The 27,492-nt window shown below is 45.5% G+C and overlaps 1 protein-coding gene across 1 annotated transcript in view; it reads right to left on the reverse strand.

Annotated features, from left to right (window-relative positions):
• Positions 1–1,413: 1,413 nt before the first annotated feature.
• NOS2 (nitric oxide synthase 2) overlaps positions 1,414–27,492 on the reverse strand; it is a 53,058-nt gene continuing 26,979 nt past the window's right edge. The window contains exons 15-24 of the mRNA XM_056865042.1: positions 27,262–27,394; positions 26,282–26,360; positions 24,617–24,795; positions 22,761–22,924; positions 14,780–14,990; positions 14,252–14,339; positions 8,751–8,872; positions 7,351–7,499; positions 3,192–3,386; positions 1,414–1,542 (exon numbers count right to left, since the gene is read on the reverse strand). Of these exons, the coding sequence (XP_056721020.1) occupies positions 1,414–1,542; positions 3,192–3,386; positions 7,351–7,499; positions 8,751–8,872; positions 14,252–14,339; positions 14,780–14,990; positions 22,761–22,924; positions 24,617–24,795; positions 26,282–26,360; positions 27,262–27,394 (1,449 nt within the window). The remainder of the gene's footprint in view (positions 1,543–3,191; positions 3,387–7,350; positions 7,500–8,750; positions 8,873–14,251; positions 14,340–14,779; positions 14,991–22,760; positions 22,925–24,616; positions 24,796–26,281; positions 26,361–27,261; positions 27,395–27,492) is intronic.

Genomic DNA, 27,492 nt, shown 5'->3' on the forward strand with positions numbered 1-27,492 from the left:
GAAAGGCTGTGTACAGATTAAGTAGACTGTGACAGACTCAACAACACATTCAAACACCCCAGGTGGTACTGATGTTCTGAAATAACAAGAAAAGCATTTTTTTTTTGCACAGATATATAAGACTCCGGTTTCTTGTCTAGCCTGTTATCACTGTGCTTTGATTTTATTTAGCTTGCGTACAATCAAGTGCAGTCATATTGAATGGTTCCTCCAGCAGTGCAAGGAGGAGATGGATTGGCAACCTTGGCGGATGAGAATGGTAAGAGCCAGCAGTAGACTTGGGGCACATCTATTCCACAGACTGGAAAGTAGTTGGATAGGCATTCATTTCCAGTCGTGAGCGTTACCATCTTTAAGATGATGTTTGGTATCTTTCCCTGTGGTTTAAAATCCCGTGCAGATTATATGTCTTGATTCTCTGAATAGCTTGGATTTCACTGCTGGATTGCAATCTGCTTCTCTAGGACATCTCAGGTTCGATTCTGTTTTGCTTCGAGCTGGAGACATTTAGTTTGGGTATTTCTGTGAGTGTGTAACTGTTTGTGAGCCTTTCAGGCAAAAAGGTGGGGTACAGATGCCCTCAAATAAATACATTAACCCCCCCCCCACACACACACACACACTCTGGGGACTGTGGTTTTTGCAGGGAAGGTATGTGCTAGTAATCTGAGAGGCTTCCCAGCATCCTCTACAAATCCCAGGATTCCATGAGGGGATGGGCCAGTTAGTGTCATAGGAAACCAATACAGGTTTGTTGTTTAGATGGGAGGAGAGGCGGGAATGTTAGGATTTTGCCCACACTGAAGGTTTCTTTTTTTCTTTCTTTTTTGGAATGAGAAATCAATTAAGGGGGAAATACCTTCCCTACAGGATTCAATACAAGGCCAATATGACCCATTATTTGACTCTGGTGAAAGTCTTAAGGGTTGTAATCCAATGCATAGTTAGACACCAATGGATTCAAGTGCTGGGTTAGAGCCTTAAATGGCCCTGTGTCCGTGGTGTATGTACACCACTCTTTATATAAGAGTACAACTTCAATATCAATACACAGATGTATGTATAGCAAGAGCAGCACATTTCACAGAAGAGTTTCTCTCCTTATTTGTAAAAATAAAAATCTGATCTGATTTGTTTCCATGTCAATTTTTAGAAAAGGAATCAATTTACAAGCCCTTATCCAAGAATACACATTTTTTTAAAAAGTCAGTTTAAATATTCAGCTTCTATTAAAATATATAGACACTACAGAATTTACAGAATAAATAAGAGTTAAATAACGAAAGGTCTGCTGGCTTTGGAAGGCCAAATCATGCTCATTCATTTCACGTAGGTGACTAATCTTGCCCTGGAAGGAAAGCAGAATTTGGCCTTCTGGAGTGTGAAGGGGTAATGCGAGTTCACAATTTATGGCTAAAAGGTTAGCTGTGGTTGAGATCTTGCCTTGCTGGCATTTTGGTTGGGTTTCAGTTCCTCAGAGTCAGTTTGGTTCTCATGCAGAAAGACGGCCCCGAAAATGTCTTCGTGGTAGCGTTTTTGTCTCTGTGAAAACAAGCAAGAGAACCTTACCCATGCCCGCTTCAGCCACCCTAGTTACCAAAGACAGGCCTGGTTTTCTGCTGTCTGCCCCCGGTCAGTCACTCTCCCAAACCCCTTTTGTTGCATTAAAAAATGTTACTGGGGTGGGTTGCTGAGGGTCTAACCAGACATGACATATAAACAAACATTTCCTTGATCCACGTGTGCCTTTGCTCATGCGCATAAGTGATGTGCTCTTCCAGCCACATTTGCATTCATCCTCATAGTCCCTTATTGCTGTCCAAATGTGGCTTTTATTACCCAGATGCCCCATGACTCCTTGCAGTTTCAAACATGCACCTTAACTCCTTCAAAATAAGAGACTTGGCTTTTGGGGTTTTTTTTTATATCACTATATGGCTAGAAGGTGGGATCAATAATAACATCCAGTGGTGTGTTTGAATGGCAGTGTGTATCCTACAGGCCAAATGTTGATGGCAGCGTGTATCCTACAGGCCTACTGATTTTTTTTTATAAAACTGAGCGTATATGTGTAGAGATTTAAATAATCATGTGCAAGTTGGCAGGTTTTTAGATTCATAGGTGTGCATCCATTACACAGTGTCCAAAAAACTGACATTACCTACCAGTTCACCACCCAACATAGAAACCGAAACATAAAAACCTCTGGCACATGGAGCACCCTTGCAATGCCCCTTTAGAAATGCAAGCATGACAGACAAAAACAGCCCATAGAGATACCAAGGTAAACCTAACCTACTGTTGAAGCTGTGGGGCTGCCCTCTTGGTGAGGTGGAGGTGTACAAGCACTATGTATGTGAGAAGAGAGAAGAAATGTGGGCAGACAAGAGGCAGAGCATGAAGGTGTTCTTGCACAAATAGAAGGACATGACACATGTGGGTCATTGTAACTGTCATGTCTGGTTGGGCCCTGAGGTTGTTTCCAGGGTTCAGATTCCATTTCTGGAGTCTCTTGAAGTTAAATCTCTGAGAGGGTGGCCCTGACTCCAGGGTGCATGAATCTCAATACACGTACATAAACATTAAGGCACCATGCACCTCACAACTTGCCATTGCACAAATTGCAGCTGCTGAGGCACATATCTGAACTGTTGATAGCCTGTATCTGTGATGCTCAAAGGCAGGGTGGCCGTTTGCTCCCCTGCCTGTTGATATGCAGACATCTGTATGTTTTCTCCACCCGTGTTAATCAGCGTGGCAGTAGGGGACTTTCAGGGTTTCACTGCTCCATTCTGCATCCCTCAACAAGCATGAGCACTGCCCTCTCCACTATTTTAACCTCACAACAGCCCTGTGAGGTAGGTGAGGCTGAGAGTGTGTTACTGGCCCGAGGTCATTCCTCTTGTGTGTGTTTATGTGCTTCACCCCACCTCCAATGGCAGTCATTTTGTAGTGGCACCCACCATCCTGCCTCAAAAAGGTTGTGGATCCTGGCTTTAACCACTACACCACACTGTATGGAGTCAAACCCAATGTCCTGGTGAAGGAGAGCAAGTCATCAAAGAAGGGGGGGACATCAAGCCTTGTGTGGTCCCACCTCAAAGCAGGCCCACTATGCCCGGCGCCAGAAGCCCACCGTCTAATGTGAAGCGTATTCTGGATTGAATCTGGCAGCAACTGGAGAGACATACCTTCAGCTGGAAAACGTAGTCTTCCGCTTGCTCGTCTGTCAGGCCCAGCCGCTTCGCAAACATCTCCTTCAAAGTCTGTGCCACGTCCCTGGCCATGCAGACGTCCCCACAGACATAGAGGTGGCCTTCCTCTTCATGTAACAGTCTGTGTGCATCTGCCATGAGCTTGTTCCGAAGAAGGTCTTGAACATAGACCTGAAAAAGAGAAGTGTCTCAGTGGTCCAAGTTTCCTCATGGGAGGAGTGCAGCAGATGGAACATCTCCATCCTTCTGTCCCCGGCCCCAACGTCTTGATAAGCTAACAGCCTTGCAAAAGTAGGGGTGCATACAGACGTATTTAAAACAAACAGAGGTGGGTCAGCATGGGTGGTGGTGGTTCTTGGCTGCGCCTGAGAGCCAGCGTGGTGCAGTGGTTAAGAGCAGTGGACTCTAATCTGGAGAACCGGGTCTGATTCCCCACTCTTCCACATGAAGCCAGCTGGGTGACCTTGGGCTAGTCACAGCTGTCTCAGAGCTCTCTCAGCCTCACCTACCTCACAAGGTGCCTGTTGTGGGGAGGGGAAGGGAAGGTGATTGTAAGCCAGTTTGATTCTCCCTTAAGTGGTAGAGAAAGTCGGCATATAAAAACAATTCTTCTTCCTTGACTCCGCTCTTCTGCTTCTCAAATGACCCACCTGCCCCTCTGCTCAATGCCGTCTTTCCGCTTCACTCTTTCCCTCACCTCAGGCTTCATGTCTTTGCTTTGAAAACATGACTAAAGGGCTGTGCACGATTCAGCTGAAAAAACATGAGCCTGTGGCCCTGCTACTTCTTTTATTAAAGAACATGGTCCACTTTTTGTTTTTAATTTGAAAAACTGCTCAAAGGGCTGGGAATGGAACTTGATGGTGGTCATGGAAGCCTACCAATCTGCTCTGGGCTGAGGCTGCACACATCTTTACTGATTAATTGATTTAAATATTTCTACCCCTCTTTTACTTGTGGCTCAGGGTGGCTTACAAATCACATGTTAAACATTAAAATGTAAAATATACAAAATAAAGCTCCAAATAACAGGAAGAACTGGTTTCCCCTGAGCTTAAGAGAAAATAAGACATCAGTCCAAAATGGAGAGAGGGCCATCCCTCTCCCTTCTGGCAACTGTTGGTTGACTGTTTCAAACCAGTTTCAATATGTAGTGTAGACATATCCTTAATATATAATAATCCCATGGCACAGAGCGGTAAACTGCCGTACTGCAGTCCAAAGCTCTGCTCATGACCTGAGTTTGATCCCGACGGAAGTCGGGTTCAGGTAGCCAACTCAAGGTTAACTCAGCCTTCTGTCCTTCCGAGGTTGGTAAAATGCTGGGGGGGTAAAGGGAAGATGACTGGGGAAGGCCCTGGCAAACCACCCCACAAACAAAGTCTGCCTAGTAAACGTCGGGATGTGACGTCACCCCATGGGTCAGGAATGACCCGGTGCTTGCACAGGGGACTACCTTTGCCTTTTACCTAATCCACAAGAAACTGTTCACACCTTTGAAGCTGAAATAAATATCCAGATTGTTTCAACAGGGTGTTGGTTTTCCAGTGGTATTCTGTGGAGCTGTGGGGTTCTTGGAAGTTTATTTAATCTCAGAGTTGGAAGGAACCACCGGTTCCGTCTAGTCCAGCCCCCTGCCAGCGCAGGAAGCGAATGTGTGTAAAGTGCCATCAAGCTGCAGCCCATTTATGGCAACCCCAGCAGGGTAACTTTCAAGGCAAGTGAGAAGCAGAGGCAGTTTGCCACGGCCTTCCTCTGCAGAGCCTTCCTTGGGGGTCTCCCTTGCAGGTACCGGCCCTGCTTAGCTTCCGAGATCTGACAACATTGAGCTAGATCATGCTGCTTCCCCTTCACGCAGGAAGTACAATCATAATACCCCCAAAGTAGGCATCCAGTTGATACTTTAAGAACTCCTATTGTGAAGAATCCATCACTTCACGGGGGAGATTGTTCCAGTGTTAAAGACACCCCACCTTCAGAAATTCATCCTCAAATTTAGATGAAACCTCTGGTGCTATAGTTTATATCCATTAGTCCAAGTCCTGTCACCCAACACTATCAAAAACACACCCCATCCTCTGCATGCCATCCTTTAGGTATCAGAAGGTGGCAATCATAACACCTCACAAGTGTCAGGAGCAAGCCGTGAGGATGGTATGCGGTAGTGCGATTGTGCTGCTCCCAGGTGCTGTTCTGTCCAAGGCCAGTCTTTGCCCCGTGTTTAGTCTTCATAGATTCCCATACTGTGGGAATCATCAAGTGCTCCTTCCTGCCTCTGGGAGGGGGGTTGCCTGGGTTACCAGTTATCTCCTTTTGCTCTTCCATATATGCTATGCACCTTGCCTTTGCCCCTTACTAGTGTCCTTTTGAATATGGCTTTTCAAACCTGTCGATTCTAACCAATAAAACTGCTTTCGTGGATTTGCCGTCTGCTGAAATCTGTTTATGGGTTCACCGCAGGGCTAGAGCTTACAACAAGTGTCTCTTCTCTAATGTAGGGATTCCCAGCTCCTGCAGCCTCTTTTCATAGGATATGGTCTCCAAAACCCTCACCTGCTTCGTTGCCCTACACTGGACTCCTTCCAGCTTAATGACATCCTTTGTAAATGGACTGATCACAAGACTCCAGGTAATCCTTGAGCAGGGATGCTCTAAATTGTGTGGTGAGCATGTTCAGTTAGGAGCATGTTCAGTGTGGGAGCCCAGGCCCCATCCGTCATACACCAAGGCCTAATTTAGCCTTGGCCTCAGAGAGTGACGGGAAAGGGGTACCCACCTCCTCTTCCCATGCTGTACTGAGCTGGGGTACAGTGCTGGTCTGTCCTTCCCAGCATCCTCCCTCAAGCCTTCAGAAGGCCTTAGCTGGGTCCTGGGCATGCCCAGTGGCCTCCTGAAAAACCCTATGGGGGCGTGGCCAAGCCTGTGAGGGACCAATAGGGCCTTCTGAGCAATTTCTGCCCAGTCACTCCCCTTCCCCACCCGCAGGGTGGAGCTTCCCAACAGCTGATTGTCAGACAGATGGCTGTGAAAGGTGCATCAGTCACCCCACTGGGCCTGGGGGATGCTGGGATGGACCCTATGGGAGTTGAGAAGGAAGGAGGCATGGTGTTGTCTCCACCCCTGACATTTTGTTCCTCGTGTGAACCAAGTGTGCACTCTCAGCGTCATGGGCTAGTGGCTGCCTCATCATGTAAAAACAGGCCTGGGTATGAAAGGGATGGCACCAGTTGCCAGGGAAGGCTTTGCCCCCCATGCCCTTATGGTAGCCAGGTACCTCCTTGCAACAGGCGGGAGGTTTTAGGAGGCGGGGTTAGGGGCAGCAACCAGCGTCATCTACGTGACGACATCAGGTTTGTTGGGGCCATCCCAACCTCCCCCCCCCCCATGGAGAGAAAAGCAGCCCGTCTTCCCTGCCTCCTCGCCAAACAGCTGATCAGCTGGGAGGTTCTGGGGCGGGTGGGAAGGGTCGCTGGAGAAGAGAAAAGAAGGCGACCATGGCAGCAGCCGCAGGGAAAGCCTGAAGAGCTGGCCCAGACCTGTGTCTTTCTCCGAGGGAGACCCAAGCCTTCCTGAAACCCTACCTGCAGCGAAACAAACAAAAAACACCTGGAGGGAGCTCTGCTTGCCTCTGAGAAAGGAGAGCCGGCCCTTGGAAAAAGACACAGGTCTGGGCCGGCTCTTCAGGCTTTCCCTGCGGCTGCTGCCATAATCGCCTTCTTTTCTCTTCTCCAGCGACCCTCCCCACCCGCCCCAGAACCTCCCCGCTGATCAGCTGTTTTTTCAATCAGCTGTTTGGAGGGGAGGCAGGGACCACAGGTTGCTTTTCTCTCCACGGTGGGCGGGGGGTTGGGGCTGCCCCAACAAACCTGACGTCATCACATAGATGATGCTGGTTGCAGCCCCCAACCCCCCTCCCTAAATCTCCCGCCCACCAACTGGGAGTCAGCAGGCAAGGAGAACCATGGGGGGTAGATTTCCTGCCAGAAGCGGGCACTTGGGAACCCTACATGCCCTGTTTGTTGGCTCCCTGGGTCAACTAGTTGGCTGCTGTGCTCTCCTTAGGAGATTCAGCACGTACACTTGGCTACTGTGCTGCTGATACCATTCCTAAGAAGCACAATGAAATGAGGATTACCTTGGGCTGACCATCCTCTCTGGAATAAGCTGTGTAGACCTCTTGGAGGACTCCTTTCCTCTTCATTTCTTGAGTTTCTTCTTTGTAAAGGTGATCTAGGTTGGCATACCGGCAGCCGAACAAGAGAGTCATGCCTCTCCCTTTGATTCCTAAAACCGGCAGCCAAAATTCTCATTCGTATTATCTCTTCTAAATGTTTCTATCCTATCCATCAACCAGACAGCTTATACTACGCTATCAGAACACAATGAAACCATTCAAAGAGTAAAGTTCTGTCAAGGCACAAGGCAAAAAAATCAGCAGAGAAATATAAACATTAAGCAGCTAAAACACTAAAACCAATAAAACACCAAGGTTAGAATAAATAAGCAGCAACAGATAAAATATTTTTATTCAGCGTTGGAAGGTGGGAAAGAAAAAATAGAACCCACAATGTGAGGAAAATAAATAGGTTTTCACCCAGTGTCTAGAATGTCAATAAACCTAGCACAAGGTGAACATTCAGAGGGGGAGGGGGTTCCAATGGTGGGGAGCCACAGCTGAAAAGGCCCTTCTCCTCTTCATCTCCAAATGAGGCAGGCACAACTGGGCCTCAAACGAAGAGCTTAAGGAGCATATTCCAGGAACGAACAGCTGCAGGTACCCTGGTCCTTTAGATATTTTGATCCCTCACCATTTAGAAGGGATGTGGTTCAGTGCACCTGCCCTGCATGCAGAAGTTTCCAGGTTCAGTCCCTGGCATGTCTTGCTCAAGGATTTGAGCCATCAAGTGCCAAGAGAAACTCCTCTGTCCCTGAGAGCCTGGAGAGCCTCTGTCCCTGCCAACTTGAGCAGTGAGCGACTCCATAATCAGACACAGGGCACCCTTACTCAGATCAGGACTGAGGAGCGGGAGGTTCTGTCTCCACCAATACCATTTTCCTACTATTTAAATGTACATGTAGCATAATAAGCCCACTCTTTGTGCCACAGTCCCAATTTGAATTGTGCTAGGAGCTCTGAACATGGAACTCCCAGGTAGATTTGCCAGCTCCGGGTTAGGAAATACCTGGAGATTTTGGAGGCGGAGCCTGAGAAGGGCGGGGTTTGGGGAGGGGAGAGACTTCAATGCCATAGAGTCCAATTTCCAAAGCAGTCATTTTTCTCCAGGTGAACTAATCTATATCAGCTGGAGATCACTTGTAATAGGAGATCTCCAGCTAGCATCTGGAGGTTTACAACCCTACTCCCAGGGCACCTCTGGCTTGGCTATCTGTATAAGGCAGCTCATCTGCAACCTCTCTTGTTTAAAAGACTCAACCCCCCAGTTGTTTTATCTCAGCCCCCAGCTGCACTGACCCCTGTTGACAAACCTTGACTTCACTGGGCAAGAGTTAAGTCCAAGGGGATGCATTCTTTACCTTTCTGTTCCAAGTCGTAGAGACGTTGTTGCCAGAAGCTTCGAAATGGAGCGATTCCTGTGCCGGGGCCTATCAGAATGCAAGGTTTGTTTGGGTCTTTCGGAAGCCGGAATCCATTAGCACTACAATAACAACAGTCTTTATTTTACGGTCATTTGACCAAAAATAGAACACATCTAATCAAGAGTAACACAAATTTGTAATAAAACAGTATCAGTCAATCGAAAAGGCCACAAAATAAAATATATCAATAAAATCCCATATCTAAAAAGGTAAGTAAGCTAGCTTCCGCAGTCAGGTTCTAATATTGTTCCAAACCGCAAAACGGTAACTTGAACTGTGTAAACGGCGTGACTTTTCAATGGAGCTGTTTCAAAAGTGCATCCTCAGCCACTCGGAGCCTAGCGTGGCAAACACAATTAGCATAACTTGGGTCTCAGTTGTAGCATATCTGCTGATCCTTTTGAGGTGTTCTCATTTATATCCCTCTGGCTTTATGTTTAGGGATATTACAACAATATAGCGGTACGTGTATTCCAGGGATTTAAACCCACGTTTCACCCTGAGGCTTCTTCAGCCTATAAAGAATTTAAAACTACCACTGTGGGTTCCTTGGCTAATGGTAGAAAACTACTACGATATAACAACCTGACTGCGGAAGCTTTGTCATAGTCAACAGGCAGCTCCACAGGAGCACCATTTCTAATATTGGAAGTCTACAGTTGGACTGTTTTTGTGTATATTCTCTTTGACAAGTAGTTGTGTGTGTTCTCATAGACTTATTGTTGTACAGCACTGTGTTTGTTTGTTTTTATGTGTTCACTATTAGTTCACCATAAGTAAACATTTCTTCCATTGTGGGTTACGCATTTTGTAAGCCTTGTGCTGTATTTTTTGTATTAAGTCACACTTATTGCAGTATAGGGGATTACTATGGGTAAACATAAAAGGAATAAGAAATAATCGTGATATTCTGGTGGGGGTCTGCTATCAACCGCCAAACCAGGCAGAGGACTTGGATGGGACGCTCCTAGACCAGATCACAAAGTTCTCAAAGAGAAGGGACATGGTGGTCATGGGAGATTTTAATTACCTGGATATCTGTTGTAAGTCCAACGCTGCTAAAAATGCAAGATCCAATAAATTCCTGACTTGTCTTGCTGACAACTTCCTATTCCAGAAGGTGGACAGGGAAACAAGGGGGTCTGCTATCTTAGACTTGATTCTCACCAACAGGGAAGAACTGGTCGGTGAGGTTAAAGTAGTAGGCACCCTGGGTAGTAGTGACCACGTACTTTGGAATTTACAATCTTGGGGAAAGGAAAAGCTGTACGTAGTAAGACATATAGGTTGGACTTTAAAAGAGCAAATTTTAACAAACTTAACCTTATGCTAGGTAGAATCCCATGGTCAGAAATACTTAAGGAGAAGGGAGTTCAAGAAGGGTGGGCGTCTCTTAAAAATGAAATACTGAAGGCGCAATCCCAAACCATTCCTCTAAGAAAAATGGGAGGAGCCTAAAGAGGCCAGGGTGGCTCCATAAACAGCTTTTTAAAGAGTTGAGAAATAAAAAAGACTCATTTAGGAAGTGGAAGGAGGGCCTTATAACCAAAGAGGAATATAAGCAAATAATTAGTGCTTGTAGGGAGAGTGTTAGGAAAGCTAAAGCTCAGTATGAACTTAGGCTAGTGAGAGATGCCAAACTCAACAAAAAAGGGTTCTTTTCCTATGTACAGAGTAGGAGTAAGAACAAGGACAAGATAAGCCCATTGCATGGACCGGAAAGTGAAATTGTAACAGGAGTTGAAGAGAGGGCAGAACTCCTCAATTCCTACTTTTCCTCAGTCTTTTCTCATGAGGGAAGTGGTGCTCAACATGGCATAAACAGAACATGTGATGAGGGAAGAGATTTGCAGCCTAGAATTGGCATTGGAATAGTGTACAAACACCTGGTTTCTTTAAATGAAACAAAATCCTCTGGGCCAGATGAATTGCACCCAAGGGTACTCAAAGAACTTGCAGATGGAATTTCGGAACCTCTGTCCATTATTTTTGAAAAGTCTTGGCAAACAGGTGAGGTACCAGAAGTCTGGAGGCGGGCAAATGTTGTCCCCATCTTCAAAAAGTGGGGAAAGGAGGATGCGGGTAACTACCGACCCATCAGCTTGACTTCTATACCAGGAAAAATGTTCGAACAAATCATCAAACATTTAGAAAGGATGGATCTGATCACTAAGAGCCAGCACGGGTTTCTCAAGAATAAGTCATGTCAGACTAATCTTATCTCCTTTTTTGAGAAAGTTACTACCTTGCTGGATCAGGGGAATGCTGTAGATATCGTTTATCTAGATTTGATAAGGTTCCACATAGTATTCCAGTTGACAAATTGGGAAAATGTGGTTTAGATCCTATTATTGTTAGATGGATCTGCAACTGGTTGACAGATCATACCCAAAGAGTGCTAGTTAATGGTTCCTCATCCACTTGGAGAGACGTGACTAGTGGAGTTCCTCAGGGATCTGTGCTGAGCCCTGTGTTGTTCAACATCTTTATAAATGATTTGCATGAAGGAATAGAGGGGATGCTTATTAAATTTGCAGATGATACTAAATTGGGAGGGGTAGCAAATACAGTAGAAGACAGAGCCAAGATGCAGGATGATCTTGACAGGAGAAGTGGGCTAGAACTAATAAAATGCACTTCAACAAAGACAAATGTAAAGTTCTGCATTTAGGTAGGAAAAATCAAATGCATAATTATAGGATGGGGGAGACTTGTTTGAGCAGTAGTGTGTGTGGAAAAGGATCTTGGGGTCTTAGTAGACCAAACACTGAACATGAGTCAGCAGTGTGATGTGGTAGCTAAAAAGGCAAATGCAGTCTTGGGCTGCATCAACAGAAGTATAGTTTCCAGATCACGCGAAGTGATGGTATCGCTTTACTCCGCTCTGGTTAGACCTCACCTAGAGTACTGTGTGCAGTTTTGGGCACCACAATTTTCAAAAGATGTAGACAAGCTGGAACGTGTCCAGAGGAGGGCAACAAAGATAGTGAGGGGTCTGGAGATCAAGTCCTATGAGGAAAGGTTGAAGGAGCTGGGTATGTTTAGCCTGAAGAGGAGAAGACTGAGAGGGGATATGATAACCATCTTCAAGTACTTGAAGGGCTGTCATATAGAGGATGGTGCAGAGTTGTTTTCTGTTGCCCAAGAAAGTCGGACCAGAACCAACGGGTTGAAATTAAATCAAAAGAGTTTCCGTCTAGACATTAGGAAGAATTTTCTAACAGTTAGAGCGGTTCCTCAGTGGAACAGGCTTCCTCAGGAGGTGATATGCTCTCCTTCCCTGGAGGTTTTTAAGAAGAGGTTAGATGGCCATCTGTCAGCAATGCTGATTCTGTGACCTTAGGCAGATGATGAGAGGGAGGGCATCTTGGCCATCTTCTGGTCACTAGGTGTGGAGGGGGGGGATGTAGTTGTGAATTTCCTGCATTGTGCAGGGTTTGGACTTGATGACCCTGGTGGTCCCTTCCAACTCTATGATTCTATGTTTCTATTATTCTACTTTTGTTTGTTTCTAACACCTGGAGGTTGGCAACTCTTCCTTAGAATCAGAATCATAGAATCATAGAGTTGGAAGGGACCACCAGGGTCATCGAGTCCAACTCCTGCACAGTGCAGGAAACGCACAACTACCTCCTCCACACACACCCAGTGACCCCTACTCCATGCCAAGAAGATGGCCAAGATGCTCTCCCTCTCATGATCTGTCTAAGGTCATAGAATCAGCATTGCTGACAGATGGCCGATGCTTTGTGGCTGAGAACACACTGCAAACCTATATAGCTTTTGTCGGCCACAGCAATCATCATGATTTTCACCACCTTTAGATGCCAGGCCTGAACATTTATTTCTCCTCAAACTTTTATCTAAGGGGTTTGATCTTTTAAGCTGTTTATTTAGGTATTTAAAACATTTCTATACTGCCATTCCACCCAACTCAGGGTGTCCAAGGCGGTGAACATTAAAACATTAAACAGCTTTTGAAATACAAATATATTAAAATGTTTAAAACAAGTAAATAAAACATATAAACACATAAACAGGGAGGAGGGCTAATAAGAGTTACAGTTTTAAGGTCTGCTCCTGGTCTAAAGACTATTTAGACTATTTCAGGCACAACTTCATCCTGGAGAGGAGTGACCAGTGTGGTGCCACAGGGGTCCATCCTGGGACCGGTACTATTTAATATTTTTATAAATGACTTGGATGATGGAATAGAGGATATGCTAATCAAATTTGCAGATGACACCAAGTTAGGAGGGGTAGTTAATACCCCGGAGGATAGGGTCAGAGTTCAGAATGACCTTGATAGACTGGAGAGCTGGGCCATAAGTAATAAAATGAATTTCAATAGGGAGAAGTGTAAGGTACTTCACCTAGGCAGAAATAACATAAGGCACAGGTACAGGATGGGAGAGAGTTGGCTTGACAACAGTAAATGTGAAAGAGATCTGGGAGTCTTAGTGGACCAAAAACTGAACATGAGTCAACAGTGTGATATGGCAGCTAAGAAGGTCAATGCAATTCTGGGCTGCATCAATAGGAGTATTGTGTCTAGATCAAGGGAAGTAATACTACCACTGTATTCTGCATTTGTCAGACCTCACTTGGAATACTGTGTCCAGTTTTGGGCTCCACAATTTAAGAAGGATGTTGACAAATTGGAGCGTGTCCAGAGGAGGGCGACCAGAATGGTCAAAGGTCTGGAATCCATGCCCTATGAGGAGAGACTTAGGGAGTCGGGTTTGTTTAGTTTGGAGAAGAGAAGGTTGAGGGGAGACATGATAGCCATGTTTAAATGTTTGAAGGAATGTCATGTTGATGAGGGAACTAGCTTGTTCTCTGTTGCTCCAGAGACTAGGACATGGAGTAATGGATTTAAACTAAGAGAAAAGCAATTCCACCTAAACATTAAGAAGAACTTTCTGACGGTGAGGGCTGTTTGACGGTGGAATGTGCTGCCTCGGAGAGTGGTGGAGTCCCTGTCTTTGGAGGTCTTTAAGCAGAGGCTGGATGGCCATCTGTCGGGAGTGCTTTGATTGTGGGATCCTGCATGGCGGGGGGAGGGTTGGGGGTCACTGGGGATGTGGGGGGAGGTAGTTGTTAATTTCCTGCATTGGGCAGGGGATTGGACTAGATGACCCTGGTGATCTGTTCCAACTCTATGATTCTATGATTTTATGGACATTTTTTGGCGCTCAGTGGCTGTTCTAGGCTGATTTTAATCCCTGACTTGTCTTGAATGGCTTGTTTTTTTTTATATTGGTAATTGATGATGTTGTTACTTGTAAACTGACTTGAGCAGGACCCTGGAGAAGCAGAAGAGGAATCTAGTAAATCAATCAATCATACCCAGATTTGAAGCAGAACACATTTGACTAATATCATACGTTTTGAGGGCCTGGAGAGCCTTCCTGGTCAGTTCTTCACTAATTTCTTACCTGCGCACAAAACAGGGGATGGTTTCCTTCAAGGTGACCATGTTCAGCCAGGTGCTGCATACCCCGTGGTGCTCAGGGCCGCTTCCACCTGAGAAAAGGAGAGGGGAAGGCAAAGTCTTACTCGTCTTTATGAAACATAAGCGGAGTCTCCTGGCATTGTCAAGACAAAAGCCAAGTGGGTCTTTTTTGTCATTCTTGTGGCTTGCCTCCTTGAGACATATGTTTGGACACCCTGGTCATGAATAGGGTTGCCAGCTCTGGTTTGGGAAATTCCTGGGGATTTGGGGGGTGGAGCCTGAGAAGGGGGGAGTTGGGGAGGGAATGGAGCCGAATGGGGTATAATGCTACAGAGTTCCCTCTCCAATGCGACCATTTTCTCTGAGGGAACTGATCTGTGTTGTCTGGCAATCAGTTATAATTCAGGGAGATCTCCAGACCCCACCCGGAGGTTGGCGACCCAGGCCAAGGAACACAGCTATTGAAGGAGTCCCCCCAAGACAGCATCTTGCTGTAAGAAGCACCAACTACCTCTCGTCCTGTAGGTGACCACAGCGACCGTCAGATGAAGCTCTCTGGGTTTCCAGTCCGGTGAGGAACTGATTGAGTAGTACCTGGGTTTTAGCAAAGGCAGTTGAGACAGCAAGAAAGATGCTGAGATCTCAATGGATGGGAACTCCTCCAGGACTTCCAGGATGGTGGGGCTGTTGTGAAACTTCCACTTGTTATATTCCTCCAAGCTCTACAATGCAAAACGTGGTCATGAGCAGTACTTCCAGTCCAGTATCACAGAAGATGCCAACTTAGAAGAAGCATCCCCCCTTGTGTTAGAGAGAATGGGCAAGGCCTCTTTTAAAATGGCACAGGCTCTTTAAACAACTATAAGGCATTAGAGATTGCCTGCCTGTGGGTGTGTTTGTATGGAAATGATTCAGATTCAGTTTTCATTTGTTAATACGGCAAACATTAAAACATTCATATCAGTTACAGAATTAAAACTGGAGAATATACAGTAACTAAAACTATAGGATATACGATTCATAGACAGTTTATATAATATAAACAGACCTTGAATTAACAAAACATTTTCCATTTTAAGTTAAATTACCAAGCCCCAGCTTTGTCTGACAGATCTTATATATTGCGGCACAAAATTTAGCTACCGTATTTTTCGCTCCATAAGACGCACTTTTTTCCTCCTCAAAAGTGAGGAAAAGTCTGTGTATGGAGTGAATGTGTGTGTGTTACCGTAACTGGAGCCGAGTCGCCGAGAGCAGCAGTCAGCAAACCGGGGCTCCCGAGTGCGGCTCTGCCACAAATCTCCCCCCCCCCCGCTGCCCGACAAACAGCTGATGGGCAGGGGGGAGGTTCAAACTGGACGCGCCGCCGGGGAGCCCCTGCCCTGCCTTCCCCCCGATCCCCCAGCCTCCGCGCTGGATGCGCCGCCAGAGGTTTCCTGCCTTGCCCTTCCCCCCATGGATCACCCGACGTGCCGCCGGAGGTTTCCTGCCCTGCCCTCCTCCCCTCAATCCCCCAGACTCCACGCTGGACGTGCCGCAAGAGGTTTCCTGCCCTGCCCTCCCCCCCCCCCATGGATCACCCAGCCTGCGCGCTGGACGTTATTATTATTACCGCCCACAGGAAAGCATTACTCAATGCGATTTTCACATTGAGCATCGCGGAAGCGCCTCTAGTGGCTATCAGGGAGACAGCCACTAGAGGCTGGATTAACCCTGCAATGTAAACATAGCAGTTTCTCTGAAACTTTGTTCTTGTTTTAATGTTGTTATTCCTGTGTATTTTAGTGGCTTGATTTGTTGTGTATTTTAGTGGCTTGATTTGTTCTATTTTTATACTCTACCTTAAGAACTAGATGGCCATAAGGTGGCATATGAAGAACATAAACAAACAATTATTGAAGAAGAGCTTGTTTTATACCCTGCTTTTCTCTACCTCTAAGGAGTCTCAAAGCGGCTTACAAGTCAATTCAAAACCTTTATTGGCATAGCGAATCATTCAGGACATTCCATGGTTAATCAGATAATAAAATATCAATAGACATAGATAAAATGGAATATGCTGAAATAAAATGAATTTAGAATACATATAAAACAGGTATCTAAAATAGACAAATGGTGATATCAGCTATTTTATTTTTGATTTAATCTTAATCATTGAGGCGTACTTCAGAAACACGGCTACTGTTTCTGTAATTTCTGAATTGTAACCATTCATTATGAATCTAAAAAGGGAATGAGGAGAAGAGTTCCTGTTTACAATTAACGGCATTAAAAGTTTGATGCGTAAATCGACTAACATTTCACACTCCAATAAAATATGAAGAATGGAATCTGATTCATGCCGCAACAGCAAATTCTCCTTTCCAAGGGGGTATTATTAAATCTCCTAAATAAGACCTCTGATGGGAAAGTATTTAGTCTTGCTAGCGTAAAAGCCCTACGAAGGGAGGGATCACTTAAAGAGTAGAAATAACTCTGGAGCAAACCAAAATTGGAAGATAGACCTAATTTGGATGGAGAACAAGATGGAGGCATTGTGGGCAAGATTTTTTGTCTTTCATGGTCAAACAGTCTTTCTTTAATTACTCGGAAAATGGTTGGACTGTCCAGCTTCAATAGATTATCTACGTCTATTCCCAGGATTTTCAATTTGTTTGAGATAAGTATAAACCACTCTATATTTGCAGCTTCTCTTAATAAAAAGAAAATGAGGCGATTTTCATTTAAAGAAAAATGAATCTTAATCCAGTATTTAAAAGTTAAAAGCCAAGCTCTGGTCTCTAGAGTCAGCGCTCCAGTTTCACTATGAATGGGTTGATATGGAACACAATTAGGGAGTCCTAGTATTTGACGAAGGAAAGAAGTCTGCACAACTTCCAAGTTTTTGTTCAGTGCTTCTATCCAAATAGTTAGTCTTTAAAGTGCTAGTGGACTCTTGCTCTTTTCTACTACTGCAGACAGACTAACATGGCTACCCACTGTGAATTATCTATCCAAATAGGTATTCCATACAATAATCGCGCCAAGACCTTAGCAGTAAAAGCACGAATAGCTGCAGGTATATATTGGTTCCCTTTTAAGTAGAAGAATAGTTTGATTTGTGAGGTTGAGCATTTGGCTAGATTAATGGCATTATTTCTGTGATGTATCCAGGATAAGTTGTAATTAAAGGTAAGGTACTTAAATGTCTTGACCTGCTCTATTGGCACATTATCAATGGACCATTTTGAGAGATGCCAGCTTTTAGCAAAAACTAAGATTTTTGTTTTTGCATAATTATAATAATTAAATTATAATAATTAAAATTTGCAATTTATTGTGTTTGCAATAATCAGTAAACGATTACAAGTATCTTAGTATTCCAACCCTTGCGAATGGTGGCATCGTCGGCGTAAAGCAACAGTGGGATTTTTAAATCTCCAATCTTAGGGGGATGACCATTGATTAAATTAAAACTCTTTGGTAGATCAGCTAAAAATAAATTAAAAAGATGCGGAGCTAAAACACAGCCTTGTTTCACTCCTTTTGAGATGGAAATTTTAGATGTTAGGTGGCCGTCATCTGAGAATTTGACCTGACAGAAAGTACCTGTATAAAGTTGTTTAATAAGGTACAAAAGACGGGGATCCATATTCAGGGACTCTAATTTGTTCCATAGAAGGTTCCGATCAATCAAATCAAAAGCTCCTTTTAAATCAATAAAGGCAACATATAACTTTTTTGTGCCTGATTTCATGTATTTTTTAGCTAAGCAGGATAAAAGAAGACAATAATCTACTGTGGAGCATCCTTTTACAAATCCAATTTGTTTGGGGCCAATGATTTTGTTATCTTGAATCCATTTAACTAATTGATGTTCCAAATATTTGGCATACATTTTAGATATAATGTTCAAGAGACTGATCGGGCGATAATTTCCGGGGCAGTCTGACCCCCCTTTTTTGTAGATTGGTATTATTATTGCACTCAGCCAATCTTCGGGAATAGAACCAAAGTTGTTAATATTAGTAAATAATTTTGCTAGTGGGTCTACCCACCAATGTACATTTTTTAAAAAAAAGTTCTGGTGGAAATGCATCCAAACCAGATTTCCCAGTTTTTAATTTCAGAATTATATCTTTTAGTTCCTCTGATCTCACTGTCTCCCATAGAGGGTAATAGGAACTAAAATGTTCAGCTGGAGTTATATTATTTTGTGGGGTACAATCATTATCTGAAAAGATGGAAGAAAAATAGTCCGTCCAAGTTCGAGGACTAATAGTTGGAGCTATTGAATTTTGATTTTTATTAATATTGCTGGAAAGCATTTTCCAAAATAGTTTACTATTATATGTAGTAAAAGCTAAATGTAGTTGGTTCCATTCATTTTGGAAGAACATCTCTTTCTTTTTCCGAGTCAACTCCCGGAAAGCTTTTTTTTACAATTGATATTCAGCATGGTGTTCAGGGTCCCCTGAGATACAGTAATTATGAAATATGGTTCTCAGCTGTATTTTCTTGACTAAACAATCAGTATCAAACCAGGAATGTACTCTAGGTTTTGAACAGTTTATGGGTGTAGCTTTAGTTTTACATCGGTTGATTTGTGAATAGGTTGAAATAATTTCCTCAGGAGCATTTGCATCCATTATTTTCTCTCTCAACTCTATTAGGATCTCAGAGTGCAACAAGGAAGTCATTGCTGTCTCAGTTGTAGCAGACCAAGTAATTCGTTTCAATATTTCTTCTCCCCTTTGTTCGCTCCGATTATCATTATAATTTAGTTCTTGAATAAAATCAGTAAATATTACTAAGGGGAGGTGATCACTCTCGGTGCGATATTCTAAATTTACACGTTTTATATATTTTAGCATTTCAGGGGAACATAGTCCGTAATCGATCACACTGCAACCAATAGGGGCCCTAAATGTGTGTCCATCTAAATTAGGAAACTGTCCAAGGCCATTTAAAATAACAACATTTTGGGCTATACAAAATTCATAGAGTCTAAGGCCGGCCTTTATTAATAATTTTGTCCTTGGACAAGCGAGTGAAGGTCAGAGGCCAAGGTAAAAGGTCATTCTCATCATAACCCAGCTGAGAGATTATCTTGTCAAACTATTTCCTGAACGTGAATTGAAATCGCCTGCAATGAGAAGGGCTGCTTTTGGGTGTCTTTTAGATAGAGATGAGACAAACTCAAAGAGAGAGTCCCACTGGGCAAGAATTTCATTAGATGATGGGAGGTACACATTAATCATAATTAACTGAAATTTAGAAAAAGTTAAACCAATAGCTTGGGCAATAGGGGCACAGGTTCCAAGGTCCAAGGATATACAGTTACAGTTTAGCCTAATTAGTATAGAAAGGCCACCTTTACATCTGCCCTTTTGCTGAGATTTAATAGCAGGGAGATTAAAAGACTTAACGCCTTTTAGATTCACAACCGTTTCTGACCATGTCTCCTGTAAAATAACACAATTATATGAGGTTAAATAGTCTATGAAATCCTGATCCCCACATTTGCTTTTCCATCCTGCTATGCGGCTTACAATCTGCCCCCCCCCCACAAAATAAGGCACCTTGTGAGGTAGGTGGGGATGAGAGAGCTCTAAGAGAACTGTGACTAGCCCAAGGTCACCCAGCAGGCTTCATGTGGAGGAGTGGGGAATCAAACCCGGTTCTCCAGATTAGAGTCTGTCACTCTGAACCACGACACTATGCTGACTCTCTAGTAATGAGCTTTCAAAAGATGTGTTTTCCAGTTAACGTTGAGTCTGAGTTTTTAATTGACAAATCTAATTGATTTTAATTGACTAAACTGATTTAACTAAAAGCCAATGTAGTGGTCCAGCTCAGAGCTGTGACCGACGATGCTCCTGGTTCAGATCACTGCCAGGCCTTCGGCCCCAGCCACCACCACTCCAGCAATACGGAGATAATAACACTGGCCTACTGATCAGGGTTGTTTTGCAAACAGCACAACATGTGTGCGAAGTGCTCTGAAAACGAAGCATTTTCATCATTATTTATTTTATTATTTATTAAATCATACTTCTATCCCGCTCTCCCCCAGCCAAGGCCGGGCTCAGGGCGGGTTACAACATTTAAAAATCTTACAATATGACTATAAAATATATAAAACCATTAAAACCATTCCCTTAATTGTAAAACGATGGCTGCCATATGAGTAAAGTGCCCACTGTCGCAGATAATGCCGACCATAAATTAATACCTAAAACTAGGTCAGCTAGCCCCCAGTACACTGATTGTAAGTTAAGGAGAAGGGGGGGGGAGTAGGGAGGCCAGCACTGATCTCACTTGATCTCACCTGCGGCCGCCTTCAGCCATAGGCCTGGTGGAACAGCTCTGTCTTAAGCCCCTGCGGAACTCTTTCAGGTCCCGCAGGGCCCTGATGTTACTAGGCAGAGCATTCCACCAGGCCGGGGCCAGGGCCGAAAAGGCCCTGGCCCCAGTCGAGGATGGCCGCACATTCCTCAGGCAAGGGACCACCAACAGGTTGTTATCAGCAGAGCGTAATGCTCTTTGGGGGATATACCAGGAGAGACGGTCCCGAAGATACGATGGTCCCAGACCGTGTAAGGCTTTAAAGGCTAAAACCAGCACCTTAAACCTGATCCTATGCTCCAGCTGGAGCCAGTGCAGTTTGTCGGAGCACTGGCTGTATATGATCTCAGGGCGAGGCTCCAGTCAGGAGCCTCACCACCGCATTTTGTACCAGCTGGAGCCTCCCAGTCAGTCTTAAGGGCAGCCCTACGTAGAGCGAGTTACATTAGTCTAGCCTAGAGGCGACCGTCGCATGGATAAACATGGCTAGATCTGGGCAGGAGAGGTAAGGCACCAGCTGCCGGTGTTGATGGAAAAATGCTGCCTTGACCATGGCTGTGACCTGAGCCTCCATAGATAAGGAGGCATCAAGGACACACCCAGGCTCTTGACGGCAGGCGCAGGTGTTAATTTTACACCGTCAAGAGCCGGGAGCCGGCACCCCATCCCCAAACCGCCCCAACCAAGCCACAGAACCTCCGTCTTCGCTGGTTCAGCTTCAGGCGGCTCTTAACCACCCAGTCACAGCATCCAAACACCTGGCCAGTGTGTCTGGGGCGGAGACCAGATGGTCGTCCATTAACAGATAAAGCTGGGTGTCATCAGCGTACACCCCAGCCCGAAACGCTGGACAATCTGGGCAAGGGGGCGCATATAGATGTTCAATAGCATCGGGGAGAGGATCGCGCCTTGCGGCACCCCACACACCAAAGGGTGTCGCTGTGAAACCCTCTCCCCGAGCGCCACCAGCTGTCCCCGATCCTGTAGGAAGGAGCGCAGCCACTGACGGGCTGTGCCCTGAATCCCAGCATCGGCAAGGCGGTGGTCAAGAAGATCGTGGTCGACCGTGTCAAAGGCTGCTGACAGATCTAAGAGTATCAGCAGCCCCGACCCGCCTTGATCCAGTTGTCAATGGAGATCGTCTGTAAGGGCAACCAGAACCATCTCCATCCCATGGCCAGGGCAGAAGCCGGACTGGAATGGGTCTAGTGCCGATGTCTCATCCAGGAACTCCTGTAGCTGCTCAACGACCGCTCTCTCAACTATCTTGCCCAGGTATGAAAGATTCGATACCGGGCGGTAGTTGGATAGATCCCTTGGATCTAGAGTTGTTTTCTTCAAGAGCGGTCGCACCACCACCTCTTTCAAAGCCCCGGGGAAAGTCCCTGAACTCAGGGACATGTTGATAATCTCCCCCAGGGAAGCCCGCACCACTTCCCGACTAGCTTCAATCAGCCAGGAAGGGCACGGGTCCAAGAGGCAGGAGGTGGGCCTCACAGCTAACAGGATCCTTCAACATCGGACACCGAAAGCCGCCTGAAGTGATCTAAACATGGTCCAGAAGACAGGCAAGGGGCCTCTAGTTCGCTCACTGTATCAAAGTTGACAGGAAGGTCATGGCAGAGCGACAAGACTTTGTCCGCAAAAAAGCTTGCAAATGCCTCACAGTTATGGGTCAAATTAACTAAATTTGATTATCTAAAGACGTAAGGGACCGAATTACCCTTAACAATTGTGCTGGGTGAGAGCTAGCGGACGCAATTGAGGCTGCATAGTATTCCTTCTTCACAGCCTTCACGGCCACCTCATAGGCTTTCATAAACGCCCTCTAAGATGCTCTTGTAGCTTTGTCGCGAGTTCGCCACCAAACTCGCTCTAGCCGTCTAAGCTCCCGCTTCATACTACGGAGCCCCTCAGTGTACCAAGGGGCTCGGTTTCGGTGGGGGCAAAGAGGGCGTCGGGGTGCAATTTCCTCAATGGCTGCAGAGAACCGGTCATTCCAGTCCTCTACCAGCACATCAAGGGAGTTGCCAGGGGGAGCAGGATCCCGCAGAACACTCTGGGATCTGAGCGGATCCATGTTTCTCCATTAGCCAGTGAAAACTGGCACCCCACAAGGTGGCAGTCAAAGGTTTTGGGTCCCTCTCTGCGACGTCCCAACTCACCAGGCACAAGAGGCCCAGCCTTGCCTTGTCCCTCTCTTCTCTTGCCACCTGGGAAATCCTTCTGAGCATCTGTTGCGAAGGGGGGGTCGTGACATCCAGGAAATACGTCAGGGCTTGGGAGAAGGTGCAGGCTGGAAACCTCTTGTCAGCAGTCCAGAAGCCACCTGGAAGCGAAGGGGAAACAGGAGATGGACTTTAAAAAAAAGAAAGCCAGGGTGTCCCAAAGAGGAAGGCAGCTGGGGAGAGATTTGGCACTGAGCAAAGCAGAGTCATTTCTTGGGGTTTTCCAATTCCAGTATTCCCCTGATCGCAATTGCTAATTCCAGCCAATTTCACCCCCAAGAGAAAGTGGCCAGGCCGTGCCGAATAGAAGCAGCAGCTTTGCAGTTTTTCTGTTTTGAATAGGTAAGGACCCATCCATTTATATAATTTAAAAAATTCACTGGTATTTATTTATTCACTTCATTTCTACCTCTTCTTTCTCCCCAGTGGGAACCCAAAGCTGCTTACAGCATTCTCTCCTCCTCTACTTTATCCTCAGACCAACCCTGTGAGGTGAGTGATGCTGAGATACGGCTGCCAGGGCCCCCCTGACCAGTGGTGGGGGATGGGGGGTAGGGTTGCCAGATCCAGGTTAAAACTCCTCGAGATTTGGGGATGGAGCCTGGGGAGGACAGGGACCTTAGTGGAGTACGATGCCCCATATAGAGTCCACCCTCCAAAGCAGCCATTTTCTCCAGGAGAACCCATCTCTGTACTCGGGAGGTGACCTGTAATTCCGGGGGATCCCCAGGTCCCACCTGGAGGCAGCTGGCATCCCTCCGCTGAGAGTGGGTGACTGGTCACCCAGCAAGCTTCCATGGCAGGTCAGGGGTCCCAACCTGGGTCTCCCAGATCAAACTTTTATTTACATGTACAAAACAACTCCAGAAATGGGGCGGAATGAGTGGACAACAAGATGTCTTGTCATAAGCAATTAGAGCCATACTGAACATTTGCCTGAAAATATTTCCAGGTGTACTTTGGGGTGAAAGCTCCCCCCAAAATTTCTGGTTCCCCCACCCCCTTTGCTGAAAATCTTCACAGACTGCAAGTCTTGTTTGACTGTGCCATTTCCCCCAGGATGGCATGATGAGGATAATGTCATAGTTGGCCTTGCTGATCCGGCTCCAAGATAAGTCATGGTGGACAACAAAGCCCATTCAAAGTGAGAGTAGGGTTGCTAGGTCCCTCTGCACCACCGCTGGGAGGTTTTGGGGGCGCACCCTGAGAAGGGCGGGGTTTAGGAAGGGGAGGGACTTCAACGCCATAGAGTCCAATTGCCAAAGCAGCCATTTTCTCCAGGTGAACTGATCTGTCAGCTGGAGATCAGTTGTAATAGCAGGAGATCCCCAGCTAGTACCTGGAGGTTGGCAACCCTAAGTGACAGCAATACTAACTGTGATGCATTGCCTTCATGAGGAACGGGTGCTTGGGAGGCATAGAGCACCGTTGGCAGCTTTGGCTTCCAAATGGTGGGGAAGCTCTCCCACTTTCTACACCGCACACAGACTTCTGCCCCCTTTTCAGTCTCCCCTAATTGATGAAATGGGGCATAGGTGCTTTTGGCAGCACACAAAAGCGCTCCATCATTACAGCCAGAATGAACCACGGGGAAAGGTGAGGTATAATTTTTTAAAATTAATTCATACACATTCCAGGCCTGCTCTATGAGTAATATCTGATAGGTAGTCACAACCATAACCCTGAAGCATACTCCTGTGTCCTGTTTCAATTCTTCCAGGGTACCGCTTAAAATGCTACCAAGCAATCCTGGCTACGGATATCTTCATCCCCAGAGTCTTGCCCTGACTTACGGTCACAGCATGTTTCCAGTCTGATGATTTGCTCAGGTGGAGGGGCATCCACAACACAGGCCACGATCCCATCGACAAGAGCTTTCTGGTTGCCAGGGAAGATCCCGAGATGGTCTCCAGGGAAATACTGGATTTCCTGATCAGTCTTGCAGGAAAGCTTAATGAGGAGGGTTGCCCGGCTGAAGCGACAAGGAGAAAACCAGACACACCCGACGTTTAACAGTTGCAGGATATCCTTTGGAGAAGGAGGGGCAGGATGTGTTTTGTCAAGAGCCAGGAGCAAAGGGGAGAATTATGGTCTCAGGTTTTCTGAAGGCTTCTTGACTGTTTATGGAAAATGTGACCAATTATGTCTCTCTTTGAATCAGATATTTCACTGGAATGAGGGAGGCCTTTGAACTGTGCAGATCATTATATTGTAACTGACTAGGGTTGCCAGGTCCCTCTTTGCCATCGTTGGGAGGTTTTTGGGGCAGAGCCTGAGGAGGGCGGGGTTTGGGGAGGGGAGGGACTTCAACGCCATAGAGTCCAATTGCCAAAGAGGCAATTTTCTCCAGGTGAACGGATCTCTATCGGCTGGAGATCAGTTGTAATAGCAGGAGATCTCCAGCTGCTACCTGGAGGCTGGCAACCCTAGAACTGATGGAGTACTCAGGAACATGGTAACTGGCCCTCAAAAGGTTCAAAGATGTATAAAACTTTGCTTCTGGTATATGCTACTTCATTTCCCACATATTCTTCTACTGTAAGTGGAGTCAATTATTCTGTCGTGTGTAAATCTCCCTTCCCCTTTAAAAAAATGAGGGTGTTTTTAAATTTATTTTTACTAAAAGAGCATAAGGAGGTTGAATAGTGATGGGAATGAGAAAATTGAACAATGTTGGAATAAACAGTGCACAATGAAGGTACTGGCACAGAAGGAACTGACATGAAGCATTGGTCACGACAAATCCCAGATATTCCTGTGGGTTGGATCTTATCTAAATTCTGTGGCTGGAACTCCCCCCTCCCCCTCCTGCAGCAGCAAAAAAATACCCTCAGGACTGCTGCTCCTGGGGAAAGGAGAACCCTGTGCGGATCCTGCCCTATGCATTTAACTGAAAGCAGTAATCCTAAATACAATTTCACTTTTATTACAATAAATTAGAGTAATCATAGAATCATAGAATTGGATCTCCCTCAGTGACCCCTACTCCATGCCCAGAAGATGGCCAAGGTGCCCTCCCTCTCATGAGCTACCTAAGGTCATAGAATCAGCATTGCTGACAATTGCTGAATGCGTCTTTTTTTTTTTAAACCATGGCTTTTAAAAAAACCTTTTAAGTACTTTTTCCAAGTGTAGAATCATTAGCTAGCATATAGCTAGTGATGTACAAACATACCCCTTTTTGTTCCTTTTTCTTGTTATTCTGAGCCCTTTTTTGGGCTCATTTTCTGAATCTGTTTGTTTCTTTTGTGGTTGTTTATACACAATTTATGCAAAAACAGGTGTCAACACTTAGTAATATTTGTATTAAATTTTGCCAGTGTGGTCAGGAAAAGGAATAATCCCAATTGTACCCCAAGAAGGGAGAATCTATGCCAGAAACTGGAACTTTAAGTTCAAGACATTTGGTAGGTCCCTCACATATGACCCAAAGGTCCAGATCCTAAAAAGTGGCATACCTGGACTGTAAACTTTGCAGATTGTGCCGAAACTTGAGCTTTGTTAGAATCACATTTTTCCCATGTATGTCACCAAGGGCTAGAAAGAAAGAAAAACCATTTATTTCAACCTTAAATCATTATAGAAACAATCCCCTGCAGCTACAGGAACTTCAGTATACTCACAGCCACAAGTGTCCCCCTATTCACTCAAATGCATGAATCTGGCCCATGCACACAAAGGAATGCATGCACATGGTGGATGGATGTTGCATGGTGGAGCGCACACACACTGTTCTAGCACTCATGGAACTATGAATCTGGGACTAAGCTTGTCATATTCATAACCCCATGTATACATCTGATTTCTGGAGCCTTTACGTGAAATGGGAAGCCAGTCTCCTGAGACCTGTGTGTGTGCGTGCTGTCAAGTCACAACTGACTCATGGCGACCCTGTAGGGTTTTCAAGGCAAGAGGTGTTCAGAAGGGGTTTTGCCTTTGCCTGCCTCTGCGTGGGCTGAGAGAGCTCTAAGAGAACTGTGGCTGGCCCAAGGTCACCCAGCAGGCTTCACGTGGAGGAGTGGGGAATTGAACCCGGTTCACCAGATTAGAGTCTGCTCCTCTTAACCACTACACCACACTGGCTCCTGAGACCTAATAGCTGTTAATTAGATTGTTTACCCCTTTCCTGGAGTAGTGTTCAGGCTTTGCAGGGGCCATGTCTTCTTAGGGAAAACAAGGTACTAGAGGTGTGCTGTCTTTGTAGAAATATCATTAGCCTTATACCGCTTGAGCAGGTAGTGTAGTCGTTGCAGGAGCAAGCACACCAGATGGCTGTTCTATTCCCAAAGCCCAGTCCACCCTAAATATAAGTCCCCAACTCCCCCAGTATTCCTCACATTTGTTGAAACGAAGATGAACCCTGGAAAAGAAGCTGTGTGTGTGTGTGTGTGTGTGTGTGTGTGTGTGTGTGTGTGTGTGTGTGTGAAGGAGAGCATACCTTTACCCAAATTCAATGGCTGAGAGTCATACACAATTCTAAAATCTTTGGGATCCCAGGTGTCGTTGCTGGTGTACATTTTGGGTAACTGGATCCCATGTTTTCCACAGATGTTGAAGATTTCACAGACACTCTTTCATGACACAAGAAAGGTAGATGAAAATGAATATGCATGTTAATAAGCCACAGTTTTTACTAATAATATTCTATACAATTTACTAACTGTTAACC

Source organism: Euleptes europaea, chromosome 19 (genome assembly GCF_029931775.1).
Source record: "Euleptes europaea isolate rEulEur1 chromosome 19, rEulEur1.hap1, whole genome shotgun sequence".
Lineage (NCBI taxonomy): Eukaryota > Metazoa > Chordata > Lepidosauria > Squamata > Sphaerodactylidae > Euleptes > Euleptes europaea.